Below are 17,946 nucleotides of genomic sequence, written 5' to 3' on the forward strand. Positions count from 1 at the left end.
TGCTACTCCAGGGTCAATATCTGTCCCATCCCCCAGGAGTGTCTTGGGAATGGGGAAGAGTTCCCTGAATCAGAGTCTGCATTTCAACAAGTTCTTGAATTTACAAGCCCTTTGGAGTGTGTGATCCAATGACTTCTCACACTTGCTTTCAATCTGTACGAGACAACAGCAATTTAAGTGGAAAGTAAGATTTGCACAATTATGACTCAGTTTCTGCCTTGCCTAGTCCTCATGCCCTCCTGTAATTTTGTATTTAGTATCTCTGCACTCTACAGTTAACCTAGCAGAAAAAATTATATGGCCAAATAGTATCATTTCCACTCACAAATGGAATTATTTTTGTTTGCTTTGTGTTTTCAGTCCATACCCATAACATTCACTTAATAATTCTGTTCCAATTATGTCTGTCTGTAGCCCTTACAAACAGGAACATCATAATAATAAGTCAGTAATCAGATGGCTGTGCTGTGGAATACACCCTTTATGTCTCATATTTAGAGTGTCCAGGGATTTAATAACAAAGATTTGCTGTATATAAAAGTCATACTTAGAGCACAAACCTCACTGTTCTGGAGAATAAGACCTATGGAGTGACCAAGGGTTATGAAATGTAACCCCATGTGCACTAGACAGTCCAAGTGCTGGGGGTATGGTCATAGGAGAGCAGTAGTTTACCAATATTGTACTGAATTGTTTCTATATTTTCCTGAAGTCCAGACTCCAAAGATTTGAGTCCATTTCTGCTTCCAAAGCAGCCACTGAGCAAGGTCTTAGACTAGGATTCAGAAGAGTGACCTGTCAGGAGATTAATGTTATAAACCTCCTGTATTTGTCAGGGTTCTCTAGAGTCACAGAACTTAGAGAACTGAATTTCATGAATATTCCTTCTGTTTGTCCTTGGCTGGGTCTAACAAAGGCTGGACTTCCCATCTTCAGTATCTTTGTCTAGAAAACTCAATGACTTTACTAGTATCCTAGATGATCTCCCTGCTACCATTCTTACTCCATACCATTCTGTTCTAGGGGCAGCAAAAAAACTTTCCTAAATCTCATGTGACCATGGTGTTCTAATGTATCTCAGTGATGTTCTTCAGATAAAATCCACACTCTTTACTGTGCCACATTAAGCTCTGTCTTTCTTGGCACCTCAAATCTCAGTCATGTGACCATCCATTCTGTTTTCTACTCTGAGTCTCATTTGAATCCATGCTTGACTCCTCATTTATTCAATAGTGACTTGTGTTACACATGTTTCCTAAAGAATGACCACATTCTCCTATTACAGACCATCACAGAGTATTACAGACTAGGGACACAGGTGCACATGGGACAATGAGGCACATTTTGAAGAATTTAGCTCAAGTTTTGTCTTAAAATTTGCAACTAGAAGAAAATAGCTATGTTTAAGTAGCCTTGAAAGAGGAGAGAGAAGGGTCATCTCCTTTTGATCTTTAGCTTCTCTACTGTCAGCCCCCAAACTTCCTCTTCCATTTTAATTTCCACTGTCTTGTCAAATGATTGACAGCTAAATAAAATCACATGAAAGATGGTTTCAGTGGGCAGTCTGGGAGGAAGCTAGTGACTAGGACATTGCTATGAAATGAATATGTTTCTCCATAGCTCCCAGAAAAGGCTTTATGACACATTTTACTTGGTTTCAAATTGCATCTATTATGGTTGTTATTCCTGGCTTCAAGCCCCTGCAGAACAAAGTGAAACTTCTGATAGCCTGAGGTATGAGATTTACCAAGCAAAGGGGAACAGAAATGACGGGGAGTAGATGGATGACTAAGTGCCTTTTGTTGTTGTTTTTCTTACTGTTTTCATTTGCTAGCTGATGACAGAGAATCATTTAAGCAGCAGCTTTGGTCTGACTCTCTGATTGAATCATCCTGTGCAAGACAATTTAAAAGCTCATTCTATGCATCAATTCAGTTTATGTTTACATCGAAGTTTTACTATAAAAATGTTCATATGACTAATAGTAATAAGTTAAGTGGGTGTCATAAAATGGAACAGTTACTGGCTTTTATTTAAAGTTTTTTCAGAAGGCACAACAGGAAAACACTAGTCCTCTCTTCCTTCAGATATCATTTTCTTTCATTTAAAAAATTGTTCTTGACCTGTTAGACTGATAAAATATGATTGTTAGCCAACTTGGCAGCCCTGTACCAAGACTTCAGGGGGGCTTGTGGAGATGCTCAAGATACTATTCCCCAGTCCATTTTTTTCTTGTTTCTTGACTCTGTTTTAAAGTAAAAATCTGAGGTCTTAAGTGATTAGAGAAGTAAGCATCCTGTCTAGAATCTGGAGCTCAAAGGCTTCCCCTACGACCCCCTATCAGGATCTTCAATGTAGCTGATTCTGCTTGATCACCCTTAGTTGCTGGGATTCCTCCCTCTCCCAGACTGCTTGTTGATGATATCTTTCAAGTGAGATTCATTTAGTTGTCAATCCCACTAGGAGGTGGGTTGGAAAAGGAAAATATGAATAATGTAGGAAGGTTGGAGGTCTGTCCAAAACAGCAAAGAATGACTCTTTGTTTCCCTAGCTCTATCTCAGTCACATCCCCTCCTATCACCTTCTTCCTCTTATGTTGTGGCTTCTAATGTCTGTGTCTCTTGGAAGCAGGGAACATTGACTAATCTCATATACAAGGACCTGAGAAATGCAGAAATAAAACTCACTCCCTTCAAAGAATCCAGTTTGTATAAAGTAGTCAAGAAACCAAAACTTGTAGCATAGGTGGTAGAAGTAGGACAGGGACAACATATCCAGAGATCAGGCAAATACTCAGGTATTCTACTGCCTGTCAGACAGCTGCCTCTGGAACTTTGACTCATTTATTACTTGCATTGGTCTCTTATCCTTTACTTCTGACATTTAGCAAGATCCAACTTGTGTTGTTTTTCCCTGTGACATCTTAAAGGTGTTTTTTGTTCCTCTATGTGTCCAACATCATTGCTTGTAAAAATTATTGATCTGTAATGGGTTTTTCTAAAGATCAAAAGCTAATGATAGGATACTGGTGCTGTATGTAATATTATTGTTGCTTGTTACTGGGAAACTCCTTCTGTATCAGTGCCGTTCAACCTTGTCTGTTTCCTTCTCTGCTTTATTCCCATTATCTTGCATAAGGCTGTATATATATGGATATTTGTAAAATTAACATCCTGTATTACAAGAGGCTGTAACTTAATTTGCATGAAAGGTTTAGAATCTGAGACCTTTAAACATTTGCCCATGCTTATGAAGCATCAGTGGAGTCTGGGTTATTTCCCAATGACTAGAATAAAGGTGAGAGGAGGTATACTGCTTTCCTACAGCTAGTTCAACAAATGACTGTACACAAAGCTGGTTTGAAACATGAATGTATTTCCTTCCAGTTCTGGAGGTCGCAAGTCCGAAATGAGTCTCACTGGGTTGTTTCTTCTGGAGGTCTATGTAAAATCTGTTTCCATATCCTTTACAGCTTCTAACATTTACCTGCATTCTCTCTCTGTCTCCTGACTCCCTTTCACCACCTTCAAAGCCAGCAATATCCAGCATTTGGAAGGCTGAGGCAGTAGGATCTTGATATAGAGACCAATCTAATTTATGTAGTGAGTTTGAGAACAACCTGGAATATATAATATGACCCTGTCATATAACAAAGCAAAGCAAAGCAGTGTCAACAGTGTGGACTGCTCAGATTGCAGTCATCCTGTCTTTCCTTCTGCCTCAATATTTCACTTAGAATTGCTGGCCCTGTCTTACCTAGCATGCCTCATGGAGTTATGTCAGCTTTCAAGAGACACCAGTGATTTTCCTAACCTCAAATGCTAGGTAAATGAGATGGAGCTTTGTCTAATCTATGGGGCTTGATGGGAATCACATGACATCCTCAAGCCTCAGTTCCTTAGTCCATAAAATAATGATAATAATGGTATCCATTCCACAGGACAATTAGAAGTTCTTAGCATAGTAACTAGTTCCTAGCAGGCAACAGGTAGATGGCAGCTCTGTGTGTGCAATTTGTAATCATACGTATTTCTTAAAGCCCATCACTTTATTTAACTAGACCTCGTATTTATCTGTAATTCTTTCATTCTCTCCCAATTTATTCTTGGTTCAGATTTTAGGAAAAGTGTATTAATTTGTTCACTCAAGAGTCATTTGCACTATACTGGTGTCTACGGATGTGCAGAGATTAATATGAGTGGAGATAAGACTCAAATACCTACTACACATTAGGAGTTTAATACATATTGTCTGATTGGTTCTAATTCTGATAGTCCTCCTCCTCTGAATGTAGATTTTTTTTCTTTTCTCAGGAAGAGATTTTGTTCCCAGAAACAACCAAGATGAGTTTTAAAAATCAAACTAAAGAAAGATATAAATTACCAACTCATATTGGGAAGCATATAATTGTGTTGAGAATTATGATAATACCTTACACTTTGCATAGATTTGATTACAGCTCAAGGGATAAACACAAGCATGGCAGTCAGTATTTACCCTGCTAGGCACAAGGACTCTGGGATTTCAGAAGCATTGGCTTTTTCTCCTTCCAATGCCTAGTTTGCTGCCATTTGCACCCAAAATGCACACTACACATATAAACAATTTAAAACAAACAAACAAAAAACGATTCCAGACCTCGTTGGGCTGTAATACAACTGATTTTAGCTCTGATAAATTTAGCGAGATACCTGCACCATCAGTCTCAGTAGTGCCCTTAAAGGTCATGTAGCTCACAATTCTCATTATATAGGTGCATATTTGATACCTAGAGATGGAGGGTACCTATTCTAAGTCAGGAACAGTGTTGAGATTAGACAGAATATTCACTGAATGTGAAATAGCAATTAGAAGTTCCAATAATCTTCTCATTGAATCTTTTTAATTATTGTTATAAATATTTTCTTATTATATTTATGTTACAGAGGTTAAATGAGTTGCCCCAACTCACAAGTATGGGTAAAACACTTGCTGTGCAAGCCTCATGACCTGAGTTAAGATCCTCAGAATCCATGTAAAAGCTGGAAGAAATAATTTGGGCACCTGTAATCCTAGCACCTCTGCAGGGACATGAAAGGAAGATACAGAGGAATCTGGAAGCTCACAGGTCAGCTCATCTGGCATATGAAGCAATGTCCGACAAGAGAGATACTGTCTTAAGATAGAAGGTGAGGACAAACACCTGAGGTTGTCTTCTGACCTCCATATGTGCACTTTTGGCACACACATGTTTGCACTCACACACATATACATTGTATACACACATACAACATATACACATATTATACAGACACATATATCATCATGCACACCAAAAAAACTCTCTTCAATGTTCACATGTTAATAGTCAAAAAGGAAATGATAACTTGCTCAAGGTTCTTGCCAAGCCATATCTATCACTTTGGATTATTCAAGAAAATTGTACGATGACCATTATCCAAAGACCTGAGTCTAAAACTCATTTCCAGTTGAAGCAACCAATTGAGCACTGAAGCAACTGCTGAGCCTTGGACACCATCTCCTACTTATCTTAACCTAGAGATACCCTACTAGTACCACATAAATCCAGAAAAGTTGACTATAACTCCTCACAGTGTGGTGGTCCTCTCTTTTCCCTCCTCAGTCTGTTGGCCATAAGTCCAAGAGGGCAAAGGAGCAGAAGCAGTGACAGAAAGCTTTGTACAGGGCCCATGAGCACTAACAGAGATAGCCCTCTGGGAGACAGACTTCAGTGTATCAGCTCAACTTTATTCCAGAGTATAAGTAATATATAGGATTGGGGAGTCTGGGGACAAACCCTAATTTGCATTAACTGGCATGCTTCTATCACAAGGTCTAGTATGTGGCAGTAGGTCCTATAGCAGAGCTCCTAGCATGAGTCTTCTAACAGGAGTCTGTACCAAGGGTCAAGCTAAAGATGTCAGGCATCTGGTGTAAAGACAGCTTTCAGATAAGGTCAGTCCTACAGACCAGAGACATCATCCAGATAAGAGCAGGTAGAAAGCAGGAAGCTTTGCTAGAGGGAGGGAATTTCCATGTTGCTGAGCTATTGAAATAAACTGCCAGGCCATGGGAGACTGTGACCTCTAGCAGTCAGCAGAAAACTTTACTCCTCACAGGATGCAAGCTGAGCATGAATATGGTGTGAAGAGACTGGACAGTTTGTGTCAATAGGAACTATTTCTGATATCAACATGTAGTGGTTGAGATTTGATTTCACTGGCTGGTACTATTTCAACCAGAAAGTCAATAGCTCTATACTTTCAAGAACATTCATTAAATTTCTTTAAATTTCCTCCATTAAAAGGCAGGAAGAAGACTAGTATGATCTGAAGCTGTATTTTAGGAAGTGGGCCAAACACGATACTTCATTTCCTGGGATGCAGAGTCCCAGTCTAGTGTAGCTTTAAGGGTCATTTTGAGACTGATTAAAAAGCAATTTGCAGGGAAATTGGTCAGTATTGTTAATACATTTAATGTAATTCCTGCTCATTTCATTTGAAGTTTATTTATGTCAAAAGGGCCTGTGAGTGAGAGAATTTATTGAACAGTGAAGCTGGAGAGAATATGAAAGGAGGAAAAACTCTAGATACTGGGTCTGAAGGAAGTTTATTTGGAACAGTGACATTAGTTCTTGTTTTCCTCAAAGCATCTTATGTGTGTTGCTATCATCTGTGAAGGTATTGTGTTCCCCAAAATATAGTGCATGCTAATAAACTTATCTGGGGTCAGAGAACAGGACAGCCACAATATTAAACATAGAGGATAGGCAGTGGTAGCACACACCTTTAATCCTAGCTTTCCAGAGGCAGAGATCTACCTGGATCTCTATGAGTTCAAGGCCACATTGGAAACAGCCAGGCATGGTGACTCATGCCTTTAATCCCAGGGAGTGATGGCAGAAAGCAGAAAGGTATATAAGGCATGAAGACCAGAAACTAGAAGCATTTGGCTGGTTAAGCTTTCAGACTTTAGAGCAGCAGTACAGCTGAGATTCATCCTGGATGAGGACTCAGAGGTTTCCAGTCTGAGGAAACAGGATCAGCTGAGGAACTTGCAAGGTGAGGTAGCTGTGGCTTGTTCTGCTTCTCTGATCTTCCAGCATTCACCCCAATACCTGGCTTCAGGTTTGATTTTATTAATAAGAACTTTTAAGATTCCTGCTACAGTCATCTTTGTGAGCTAACCTTCTAGGATCTCAAGACAACCTGGTGATGGCATGTGGCCACATTATCAGATAGATAGATGACAGCCTGTCTCTCATGCCACTTTCTTAGGATCTGAGCTATTACATCCACCTGCCATCCTAATAGTCAGCCTGGACAGTTTTGGCAAATTTTGCTATATAACTAACTTTTATCTCTCAAATATTTGAGCCTTTGTGTATTCTGTTATCAATATTCTTCCCTGCCTGAGGAAGGGGCATCATCTTTTAAAGGTCAGCTCACAATTCATTATATTCAGTAATCTTTTTCTTTTTTTCTCTTTTATTTTGTTTTTTGTCTTGTATGCATGTGTATATGTGCTTGTGCTTTTCTGTGTGTGTATGTGTGGAAGACAGAAACAAAATCTGTGAATCTTCCTTTATCATTTTCCACACTTTTTTTCTTGATACAAGTTCACTTACTGAACCTGGAAAATGGCTGATCATCAAGTCACCAGGATCCATCTGTCTCTTCTCTCTGTATGGGTACAAACATGCACCTAAATGCCTGGCTTTTATGTATATATTGAGGAGCCAAATTTAGGTCCTCATCCTTGTGCAGAAATCTCTTTAATTACTAAGCTATCTATACATCCCCTCTTTTGAGTTTTGACTCTATCTTTGGTCAAACCCTATGGTACACTTCAACAATTACCCATTACAAAGCTTAGTCTGGTAGGAAATTGGAACAAAATCTGGTAAACATTAGGTTAGAGTGGAGTGGAAGTACATGGCATGACTAAACATGTAGAAAATGTAAACTGATATGTGGTTCATACAGCTGGTGCATTGTAAGTGAGAAACAGCAGTTTTGCAAACAGGCTACTGCGAAGTAATCAAGAACATACTACACAGGGATTTTAAGGCCAGGGATACATTTTGGACTTTATTCTATGCTGAGCAAGATGCCAACAAAGGGCACTTTACAGGCAAGTGACATAATACATTTTATAGTTTTAAGAGGCATGACTGTAGTAATCAAGGAGACTCATGATGAAAGTTTAGATAATGGAAGTAGGAAGGAGAGGGTACAATATAGGATTTAAGTAGGAGCCTGAATATAAGAGTTTCAAATGTGCTAGGCATAAAGATGCAAGACAGATTTATGGAAAATATCACCTTTAGCTTTTTTTAATGGAGCATCTTGGTAAATAATTCATCTATTAATTGATAAAAGAACAATCAAGGGAAGGTGAGAGAGAGAGAGAGAGAGAGAGAGAGAGAGAGAGAGAGAGAGAGAGAGAGAGAGAGAGAGAGAGTGTTTAATGGGGGTTCCTCTGAACATAAAAAAAGAATTCATTTGAAAGAACTAGGCTAAAAGTATCAATTTGGCAGTTATCAACATACAAGAGGTGTTGGGGTTTTCATACATACTTGTGGAGGCACAAATAACTCAAGCTCAGAAAATCTGAGCTTGCTTTACCCAACAGGGTTGCATAAGGGGATAATTTGACCACAGGCATGGTTACCAGGTGTTTGGAAGGGTCTGCATTGGCTGTATGTTATGCTTTGATCTTGAAAGGGGGTTCTTTTGCCTTGCCCCTTGGCATTACTATAAGAAACCCTTTTGAATAAAGTTCTGGGTTGTTGGGTATTGACCCAGGTCCTCCTGAAGCTAACCTGTGTTTCTGTCTTTCTTCTCATCAACTAGGTCTCTCTAGCTGATATTTTCTTATCCCTTTCTTCTCAAGAGTACCCAGGGTAAAGTGGGGGCAAGTCCCTCACCCATACTTATGACATCTTCAGCATTTTTGTGTCCCTTTTCTTCATTCTTCACTGGTTTTTGTTAGTCTATGTGTTTCCCAACACAGGGCAGTAAAAATTCCTATAGCTTCTACTGGTTTCCTTTGAGATGTTTGTTCTCCAGAGGCTCCCTCTGGAGACATTCCCTTTCAGAACCCAGATGCCATGCTGTGAAAAGTCATACAATGTGCAAGTGCACAGTCCTAGATGAGTTTGTCCTTAACTCTTCATGTACCAATCTGCTTGGAAGGAAGGTGACTTAAGATCCTGACCCCTTCACCAGGCATCTGGAATATCTTTGATCTTCTTGGTTTAGGATCCAACTTTTCTGCTTCTGAACAGAACTAGAGTTTGGCAACTAATATGTCTATATTTCAGTGCATACAGTCCAAGGCATTTCCAAGGAGAAGACACCTCTCTCAGATACTCTGGTTAATAAAGTCCCTCCATGTTTTTTGAGTCACCCTGTCTGTGGCTCCAGAAACCATGAAGTAGAGACAAGCTGTACTGTAGGCCTTGTGTACACCCTACTTCACAAATAATGCTCTGATACAGTACAATGTGAGAATTGCTTTCTAAGCCTATAGGCTGAAGATGATGTCCCAATGTTGCAGAGAAACCTCTGGTGATTGTCCAGGCAGCTGGCTGTTTCTGTCAACTCACATTTTTTTTTGGAAGTCACTTGTTTGCACTTCCTGTTTTACTAGGTAATGTTGCTGGAGTTTTCCTGCCTGGCCCACAGTCAGGACAAATCTCTCTCACCCGCCAGTCCCAAGCTGCTCAAACCCGATCAAGTAAACACAGACACTTATATTGGTTTCAAACTGTATGGCCGTGGCAGGCTTCTTGCTAACTGTTCTTACAGCTTAAATTAATCCATTTCTATTAATCTATACCTTGCCACGTGGCTTGTGGCTTACCGGTACTTTACATCTTCCTTGTCCTGATGGCGGCTGGCAGTGTCTCCCCGACTCAGCCTTCCACTTCCCAGCTCTATTCTCCTCCTTGTCCCACCTACACTTCCTGCCTGGCCACGGGCCAATCAGTGATTTATTCATTGACCAATCAGCAACACATTTGACATACAGACCATCCCACAGCAAGGTAATATTATTTCTTTCTTGGGTTTCTGAGGGAGTTGAAGATTAAATAGTTATAGTTATAGTTAGATGAAATTAGATAGTTGTATTTATAGTGAGTTGAAGATGATAGTTATAGTTAAAGATTAGGTATAGTTATAATTTTCCTTGTTAAGAATTTCAGAAAAGAAACTCACTAAAGAGGTGTAAGTGTATAAATATGAAAGACATTATAAGATAGTTCTCTGTTAGTAATATAAGTTAGGATAGAAAGTGAATCAGGTTCATTTTGGACTTACCAAAATAGGACAGATAATGGAATATTTTCTCTGAGTTTGTTAAATGCAAATGGACTAGACATTGTTGATTTATTTATTGCTTGTATATATTGTATATAGTTATTGTACTTATTGTATATAGTTTTTCTTATATTAGTTATAACATTTTTATTCTTTTATATTTTTATTTAAAAAAAAGGAGAAATGTGGTGATATTTTATTTGTACTGAAATGTGGTGATATTTTATTTGTATGTTAATAAATAAAGTTTGCCTGGAGATCAGAGGACATAGCCAGCCATAAACAAAAGTCAGGCAGTGGTAGCACACGCCCTTAATCCAATCACATGGCAGGCAGAGTCTCTGTGTGTTCAAGGACACAGTAGGGAACAACCAAGCATGGTGACACACACCCTTAATCCCAGTACCAACTAAAGAGACCTGGAGGTCTGTATAGACGGGCAGTGATGAGGAAGTGAGGTGGCTGGGCTAAGAGCCAATGAGAAGGCAGAACAGCAAGGCAATAAAGGTGCAGATTAGAAAGGAAGAAGCTGGTTCTCTTGGGAAGCTAAGCATGGTGAGCTAAGGTTAGCTGGTGACTCTCACTATTTCTCTGATCTCTACGGCTTTCACCCCTGTATTTGGCTCTGTGTTGCTTGTTTAATAAGACTGTTTAGAAATTCATCTACACTATACCTGGTGTGCTCTTTAGACTCTCTTCATCAATGGGTAAGATAAAGAGGAGTTGTTTCACTTAGCGTGCTTTGTTAAACAAGAGATAACTAGAGTTTGTGCTAACCTAAGCCATCATGAGACATCAGATCACTCAGGGACAGTGTGAAGAAGAAAATAAAGAACACCATAGGGAACCACAGACTTAAAGGAAAGGGAAAGTTGAGCCGGAAAACACACACACACACACACACACACACACACACACACACACACACACACACACACAAAAGGTGGTTCTTGGGAGAGTGTGGTATCATGGAACCAGAGTAGATTTCAAAGATAAAGTAGTTGTGACCAGTGTGAAATGTTGTTGACAGCGCAAATAAGGGAAGTGGGGAAAGCCTTTAGGTTTTAGGAAGGAGGACAGTGTTGACTCAGCAAGAGCAGTTTCACTGAGAAAGAGAGCAGAGAGGAGGAACAAAGGAAGGGATGGCCTTAGACCAAAAAGAGGCCTCTGTCCTGTGATAAAAGAAGTGGTATGCTATGGATATCGCTCTGTATAAACAAACACTGATTGGCCAATAGCCAGACAGGAACTATAGGCAGGACTAACAGAGAGGAGAATTGAGGAAACAGGAAGGGAAGGGGGAGACTGCCTGGAGCCGCCGCCAGGACAAGGAAGATGTAAGGTACCAATAAGCCACGAGCCATGTGGCAAAGTATAGATTAATAGAAACGGGCTAAATATAAGAGTAAGAGCTAGACAATGATAGGCCTGAGCTAATGGCCAAGCAGTTTAAATAATGTAAGAGTCTGTATGTTTATTTTATAAGTGGGCTAAGGGACTTCCAGGGCTTGGTGGGAGCTGGAGAGAAATTCTCCAGCTACAGTGGTACCTGCATATTGCAGGTCTATAATAATATAAGTCTAAGGGTTCCCTTCTGAGGATTTCTTTTCTATCCTGTGCTAAGATTTTTGAGGTCAAAACAAAAGGAGGTGTTTTTTCCCTTTCACTCTGTCTTTTATCAATATCCCTCTGATCTTTTATTTTTATTTTTATTTTTTGTTTTTTCAAGACAGAGTTTCTCTGTATAACAGCCCTGGCTGTCCTGGAACTCGCTCTGTAGAACAGGCTGCCCTTGAAACTCAGAGATCTTCCTGCCTCTGCCTCCTGAGTACTGGGACTAAAGGTGTGTGCTACCACTGCCAGACCCCCCTAATCTTATCAGCTGCACATCCAGTTTTTCCCATCTATGGATTGGAGCTAAACCATACTCATCCTGTATCTCTTCACACATGAGACCTATAGCTCAGTGCAAGGATGTGAGGGTGAAGGCAGAAATCTGGAGAGACCCTTGTTCCACCTGTAAATATGGCCCCTGTCTCTCCTCATGGACTTTACTTGGCATTTAATAAAAATTCATTTGAAGCTGAAGCTGACAAATTATCTAATTATGTTACAGAAGTTTTTTTTTAAAATGGGTTTTGTGCTTCTAGAGTAGGCTAGTGTGAAAGCAACAGTAGAATCAGGATGTGGCCCAGGATCTGGTGACATAGAGTGTGTCACTAAAGCAACTACTAGAAAGAACACTATGCTGACTTAGAGCTATTGTAATATGAATTGGCTTTTTTAAATGTAGCTCTGACTGTCTGGAACTCACTTTGTAGGCCAGGCTGGCCCCAAACTCACATAGATCCACCTGACTCTGCCTCTGGAGCACTGGGACTAAAGGTGTGTGCCACTATGCCTGGCTATAATCAGAATTTACTAATATGGAAACTAAGAGTCAACTTAGAGTTAGAACTGGTTCAAGTGAGCAGAAATAATGGGATTTAATCCTAGCTGAAATCAAAGTAACCATTTTTCTTGATGCATTGTCCATGATATCAGAGTATTGGATCTGAAGAAGGAAAGCAGATCAAGTCCAGGTTGTCCCTACTATTTGTCATGTGACGGACCTGGAGGTCATTATCTTAAGTGTAATAAGCCAGTCACAAAAAGACAAGTGCAACTGTGATCTTACTCATACGTGGAATATAAAAGTAAAAAAAACCAAAAAAACCAAAATTATTAATTGTCAATGTGACAGAATCTAGAATCACTTAGGAGATGACCTCTGGGCATGATTGTGGAAGATTATCTGAATTACTTTAATAGAAATAGGAAAGCCTCCCCACTGTGAGTGGGATCATTCCCTGACTGGGTTTCTGAGCATTTAAATGGAGAAAGTGAGCTGAGCAGTATGCATACATGCATGCATACATTGCTCTCTCATTCCAGATTATGGATATGATTCAAGTTCTTGCTGCCTTGACTTTCCTGCTATGATGTACACTAAACCACAACCTAGAACTAAAATAAACCCTCCCTTAAGTTGCTTTTGCCAGAGCATTTATCAGTGTATCACAAAAGAAACTAAGACAAAAACACAACCCAAACATAAACAAAGCCTCAAACCCAAATGTAGGCTTGACATTGATAATCATTTCACTATGTATTATTACCACAACATCAAATTTTATACTTTAAACATTTACAATTTAAAGGACAATACAAGGCAGAAGGCCCAGAAAGCAGTTTTATCAACAAGTGCAGGCACCTTTAGCCTCACTATAGTATATGGTCACATGATTGACCTGCTGGGTGAAGGAAAACTATGTAACTAGAAGCCACTGAAGCTGGAGAGATGCCTGCCTCAAATTCTGGGACTCTATTGGGAGAATTTCCCCAGATCGTATCTCCCTGTTATTTCAACTTGCTGCTGGACTTTTTTCAAAGAATCTGTGTTCTAGGGTGTCTCCTACACAAGCCCAGCCTCTGAAGGAGTCAGCGAGTATGCCTGAGGTTTCAGAGGGGTCTGCCACTTGGTCATGTCTTCCTACCCGCCTGCAGGTTTTTAGGAAGAGGAACTAATGGATTATTAATGAGACCTCCACATTTAAAAGCACACAGGAACAAACAATGATTTAAATAGGAAAAAGCTATTTAAAGTGGCATAAAACAGTGCATGTTTATTAGCACTGGAATGTTCTCAGAGTTGCTTCAGAAGGCTGCACATTATATTTGTCTGTTTCCATTGGCATCTACTGATCATGGAGAGAGCATCTACTTTACCCAATCCTATCATGTAGTTCTGATCTAAATTAGCATTTGCTTATTCAGTAAACATTTATTGTGCACTTACCATGAGCTAGGAGGTACATTTACCCTGTTACATTTAGTGCTCTGGGGATCTCCTTCCCCTATTTTTTCTTCTCTTCTTATTCTTTCTCTTTTTCTCTCTTTCCCCCTTTTCTGTTCTTCTTCCTCATCCCTCCCTCTACACACACACATACACACACACACACACACACACACACACACACACACACACACACACACAGGTTTTTTTGCACGTAAAATATTCAAACCTAGATTTACTGATCCCCCAAACCAGAAGTGTTGATGGTAACACCTGGTGATTTCCCCCTAAGACTAAGTAAATAGTTATCAGAGGCAAAGTGATTTCAGGAGGTTCTTAAGGAAACAACAAGACTTCAATATTGTGTGAAGTAATTTTAAAAGCATGGCTACTTCCGGCGTTTTGCCATATCACTATGAGGTGTGATTGAACTGCATGGACATGGACCAAGGGATTAGTGTAGTGATAGCATCTATCACATGACCATAGAGCTGGAATGAGTCTCAGTGGTCAGACCACTCAAGTCCTTCTTTCATTTTGGAGAATAATGCTTTTGTGCGTGCCTGAGTGTGTGTGTGTGAGTGTGTGTGTGTGTGTGTGTGTGTGTGTGTGTACAACACTCTCCCAAGGATATTTTTCTCATTTCCTGGGGCCAGGTAAATTTCTCATGTATATCTCTTGAGATTTCCTCTAAGATTTCTCAGAACACTATGAAAAAGAGTGGTGGCATGCACGCCCTAACACATGGCTTAACTAATTAGATGCTCTCTATCACTTTAATTGAAATATTGCCAAATGAAAACAATACTCAGTGAAAAGGGAAACATGTCTAGAACTATAATGAAAATACTGTTTCTTTCTCTTTCGTGTTGGGTAGAGAGTCATTCAAAACTATGTTTTTACACAGGATCCATTTTGGATCACTATATCTGATCTCATGCACTAGAGATACCCTCTTCTAGTATTTTCTAATGATGTTAAGAAGTGGAAAGTTTAGGGTACCAGAGAGGGTATCAAAGTCAAGAATATAGTACTTATTAGTGTGTAAGACTAATCAATGAAAGTATTCCAGCACAAGTACAATTCATAAAGGGTTTTAATAAACAGCCACTAAACATTGCACCAAAGCATTTTGAAACACAATTTCTACAGAGAGGCAAAGGTCAAGGTTCCATTTTAAATTCCTTAAGACAATCATTAACAGCCCCCCACCCCCCCATTCCTACACATCCACAAGACTACACTCTTCTAGTCATAAATTTACCTACAGACACAGTCTTAAGAATAATGGGACTGGCATGCATTATCCCAGCAATGGCAAGGAAGCAAGGGATAAGGGAAAGATGAATGAAAAGGCAACCAGCAGCTAATGACACATCCCTTAGAAGCTTTGTTCAGTGGGTGGGCAGAGAATCTGCTTGTGGTGCTACTTGTGGCTTTACTTTGGACCCTCTGGATACTCTGGACTAATTGAGCTATTCAGATCCAAAGTGGCTGGGGCTGTTGTATTAAACAGTCTCATTCCTTCAAGTCATTACTACTAGAGGTGATCTTGGGTAATGTACTGTTACCTTTCTAAAGACCTTTATAGTGTCAAACTGTCTTCATGACCCAGAGGGCCCACTGTGGCTGTGCTCATTCTAAGTTAAGAATGGCCCTGGCTTCTCAGTTATTCCTTCATTTTGGCCTTTGGAAATGGGCATAGGATATTTCTTTATTAAAGACATTTCTAAGAACTCCAGTCAAATTATTCAAACTTCTGGGACTACCTTATAAAAATTGTGTGTTTATGTCTGTTCTTTTTGCTTATATTTAAGAACAAACTGAGATTAAATGTCCTCTAATACATTATAAAATTGGTAATAAAGTTAATGATTTAACTGACTCAAAAATAAGTAGAGATATTTGTATGAATCTGCAATTCACCCTTCATTGCAATCAGCATCCAAAGTGGGTAAGAAGTCCTTGACATAATTGGAGCAAAGTGACTGAGCCTGAAAGAGGAGCACAATATGTACAATGTAGAAGGAAAAGTTTCGCTTTCTCCTGTTTGTGGCCCTTTCTTTTGAGGCAGATTTCAGCCTTCAAACATTACCAACCATCTTATTCCATCTACTATTTGACAAGTTGCATTGGCAGGGAGGTGAGTTTCTTAGATTCCTCATCTTTGAACAATTCTTTTTTTTTTTTTTTTGAGCAAACTCAAAGAAAAAAACCATATGAGTGGTCCAATGAACAATTCTTATATAGGCATTTGATCTAGATCATTTTGTGTGTATGTGTACCTTTTAAATTTGGCTTAAAAGTGTCTGTTCATTTTTTTTCCTGAAGAGTTTGCAGGCAGCCATGAATCCACAGTAAGCAATACTCAGGTGGCTATAAGGGACTCGGTGTTGTTGAGGCTTTCCTGAAGGAGACATATATTGAGATGCTACTTTCTTGAGGGGCTGACTGAAACTAGAGTAGAACCCACACTTTTAATGCAGGAATGACCCAACTAGTTCTCTCTCTCTCTCTCTCTCTCTCTCTCTCTCTCTCTCTCTCTCTCTCTCTCTCTCTCTCTCTTTTGACCATACATGTTTGACAGAGTTGAGCCTTAATTGTCTCCACTAACTTCTAAGGCAAGGAACTATTTAGGGGTCACTTCAGAAGTTTGCACAGGCTTCTTCCCATTCTACCAGTTCATATATCTAGTAGGCCTTGCTGGAGGCATGGGAGGGGCCAGATTGATAAGATTATATGAGACAGCTGGGCCTAACTCCATAGTGAGTCAGAATCATCCAATGCAGCCCAGTTAATATGCTCCTGTATCTCAACACCCTGGACTTCATACAGCCAAGGTTTCCATTAGAAAAAGTAGAGTCTCCTGTTCCTTCTTTGTTGGGCAGAGTGAAATTAAACACATGCAGTGTCCTCAGCTGGGGGAGACTGGCACACTAAGATAAGCAACTGGACAAATGGCAGTGTTTGGCTCAATCCAAGCAATGTTCAAGGGACAAGTCATTTTTCTGTTGCTACATTGTCATTGAAGTTTATAAATATGAATTGAGAAAGTGATTACACTCATCTTGGAACAGGGTTGAAAAGAAGAATCATGAAACACATAAAGGGAACCCTGGATTTTGGGTGTTTGGATGCTTCACGGGGTATACAGTGGGTGCTGTGCCACCACTATTATCTACTGTTTGCGGATCATGCCCTTGATAGCTGATTCCCGATTTACATATGTAGCCCAATAGACAAGATTGAATATGGCAAAAAGCACAGGAAAGATTATACGGGAAATTTTGTCAACCTTGCTGACACTGTTGTAGGTCTTGGTCTCAGCAGGGCTGTCCTGAACATAAGTGACCTTTGGCGAAGCAATGACTGTTGGAGTTGAAGAAGCACTGGGAACAGCACCCTTGGAGATGGTAGAGAACTCAGCATCCTTGGCCAGGTTCATAGGATAGGTGGTTCCCACGATGTTGAAAGTGGTGCTCGTTTTCTTTGTTGGGGCTGCTGGTGTTTTCTTCTAGAGCCAGAAAAAAAAGGGGGGCAATAAAATAAAAGATGATGAATTCATTGTACAAAGTACTTTTGGAGAGTGCAGGGAGAAAGATCCATGAGGGGCATTAAAGAACCTACTAAGTAGTAGGTTTGTATATAGAGAGGTTTTCTATTTGGAAAACAGAAACCTGCATGTACCATTTGAACTATCCTAGTCAGTCCCAACTGTTACCTTGAGAATAGAGTCTCAATCAAGGGATTGCCCACATGAGGGTTGGTTTTATTTTTGGGGGGGAG

At 39.8% G+C, this 17,946-nt stretch overlaps 1 protein-coding gene across 2 annotated transcripts in view; it reads right to left on the minus strand.

The window, feature by feature from the left end:
- Window positions 1–17,946, minus strand: part of Gabra3 (gamma-aminobutyric acid type A receptor subunit alpha3) — a 318,197-nt gene that overhangs the window by 58,147 nt on the left and 242,104 nt on the right. The window contains exon 10 of one of the 2 annotated variants that reach the window (XM_052741055.1): window positions 15,239–17,674. The exons of the other annotated variant lie outside the window; for it this stretch is intronic. Within the exon in view, the coding sequence (XP_052597015.1) occupies window positions 17,339–17,674 (336 nt within the window). The 3' untranslated portion in view covers window positions 15,239–17,338. Of the gene's footprint in view, window positions 1–15,238; window positions 17,675–17,946 lie in introns of those variants that run through there. 2 annotated transcript variants of the gene reach the window in all.

Source organism: Peromyscus californicus, unplaced genomic scaffold, assembly GCF_007827085.1.
Source record: "Peromyscus californicus insignis strain IS unplaced genomic scaffold, ASM782708v3 Scaffold_10__1_contigs__length_136768540, whole genome shotgun sequence".
Taxonomy (NCBI): Eukaryota; Metazoa; Chordata; class Mammalia; order Rodentia; family Cricetidae; genus Peromyscus; species Peromyscus californicus.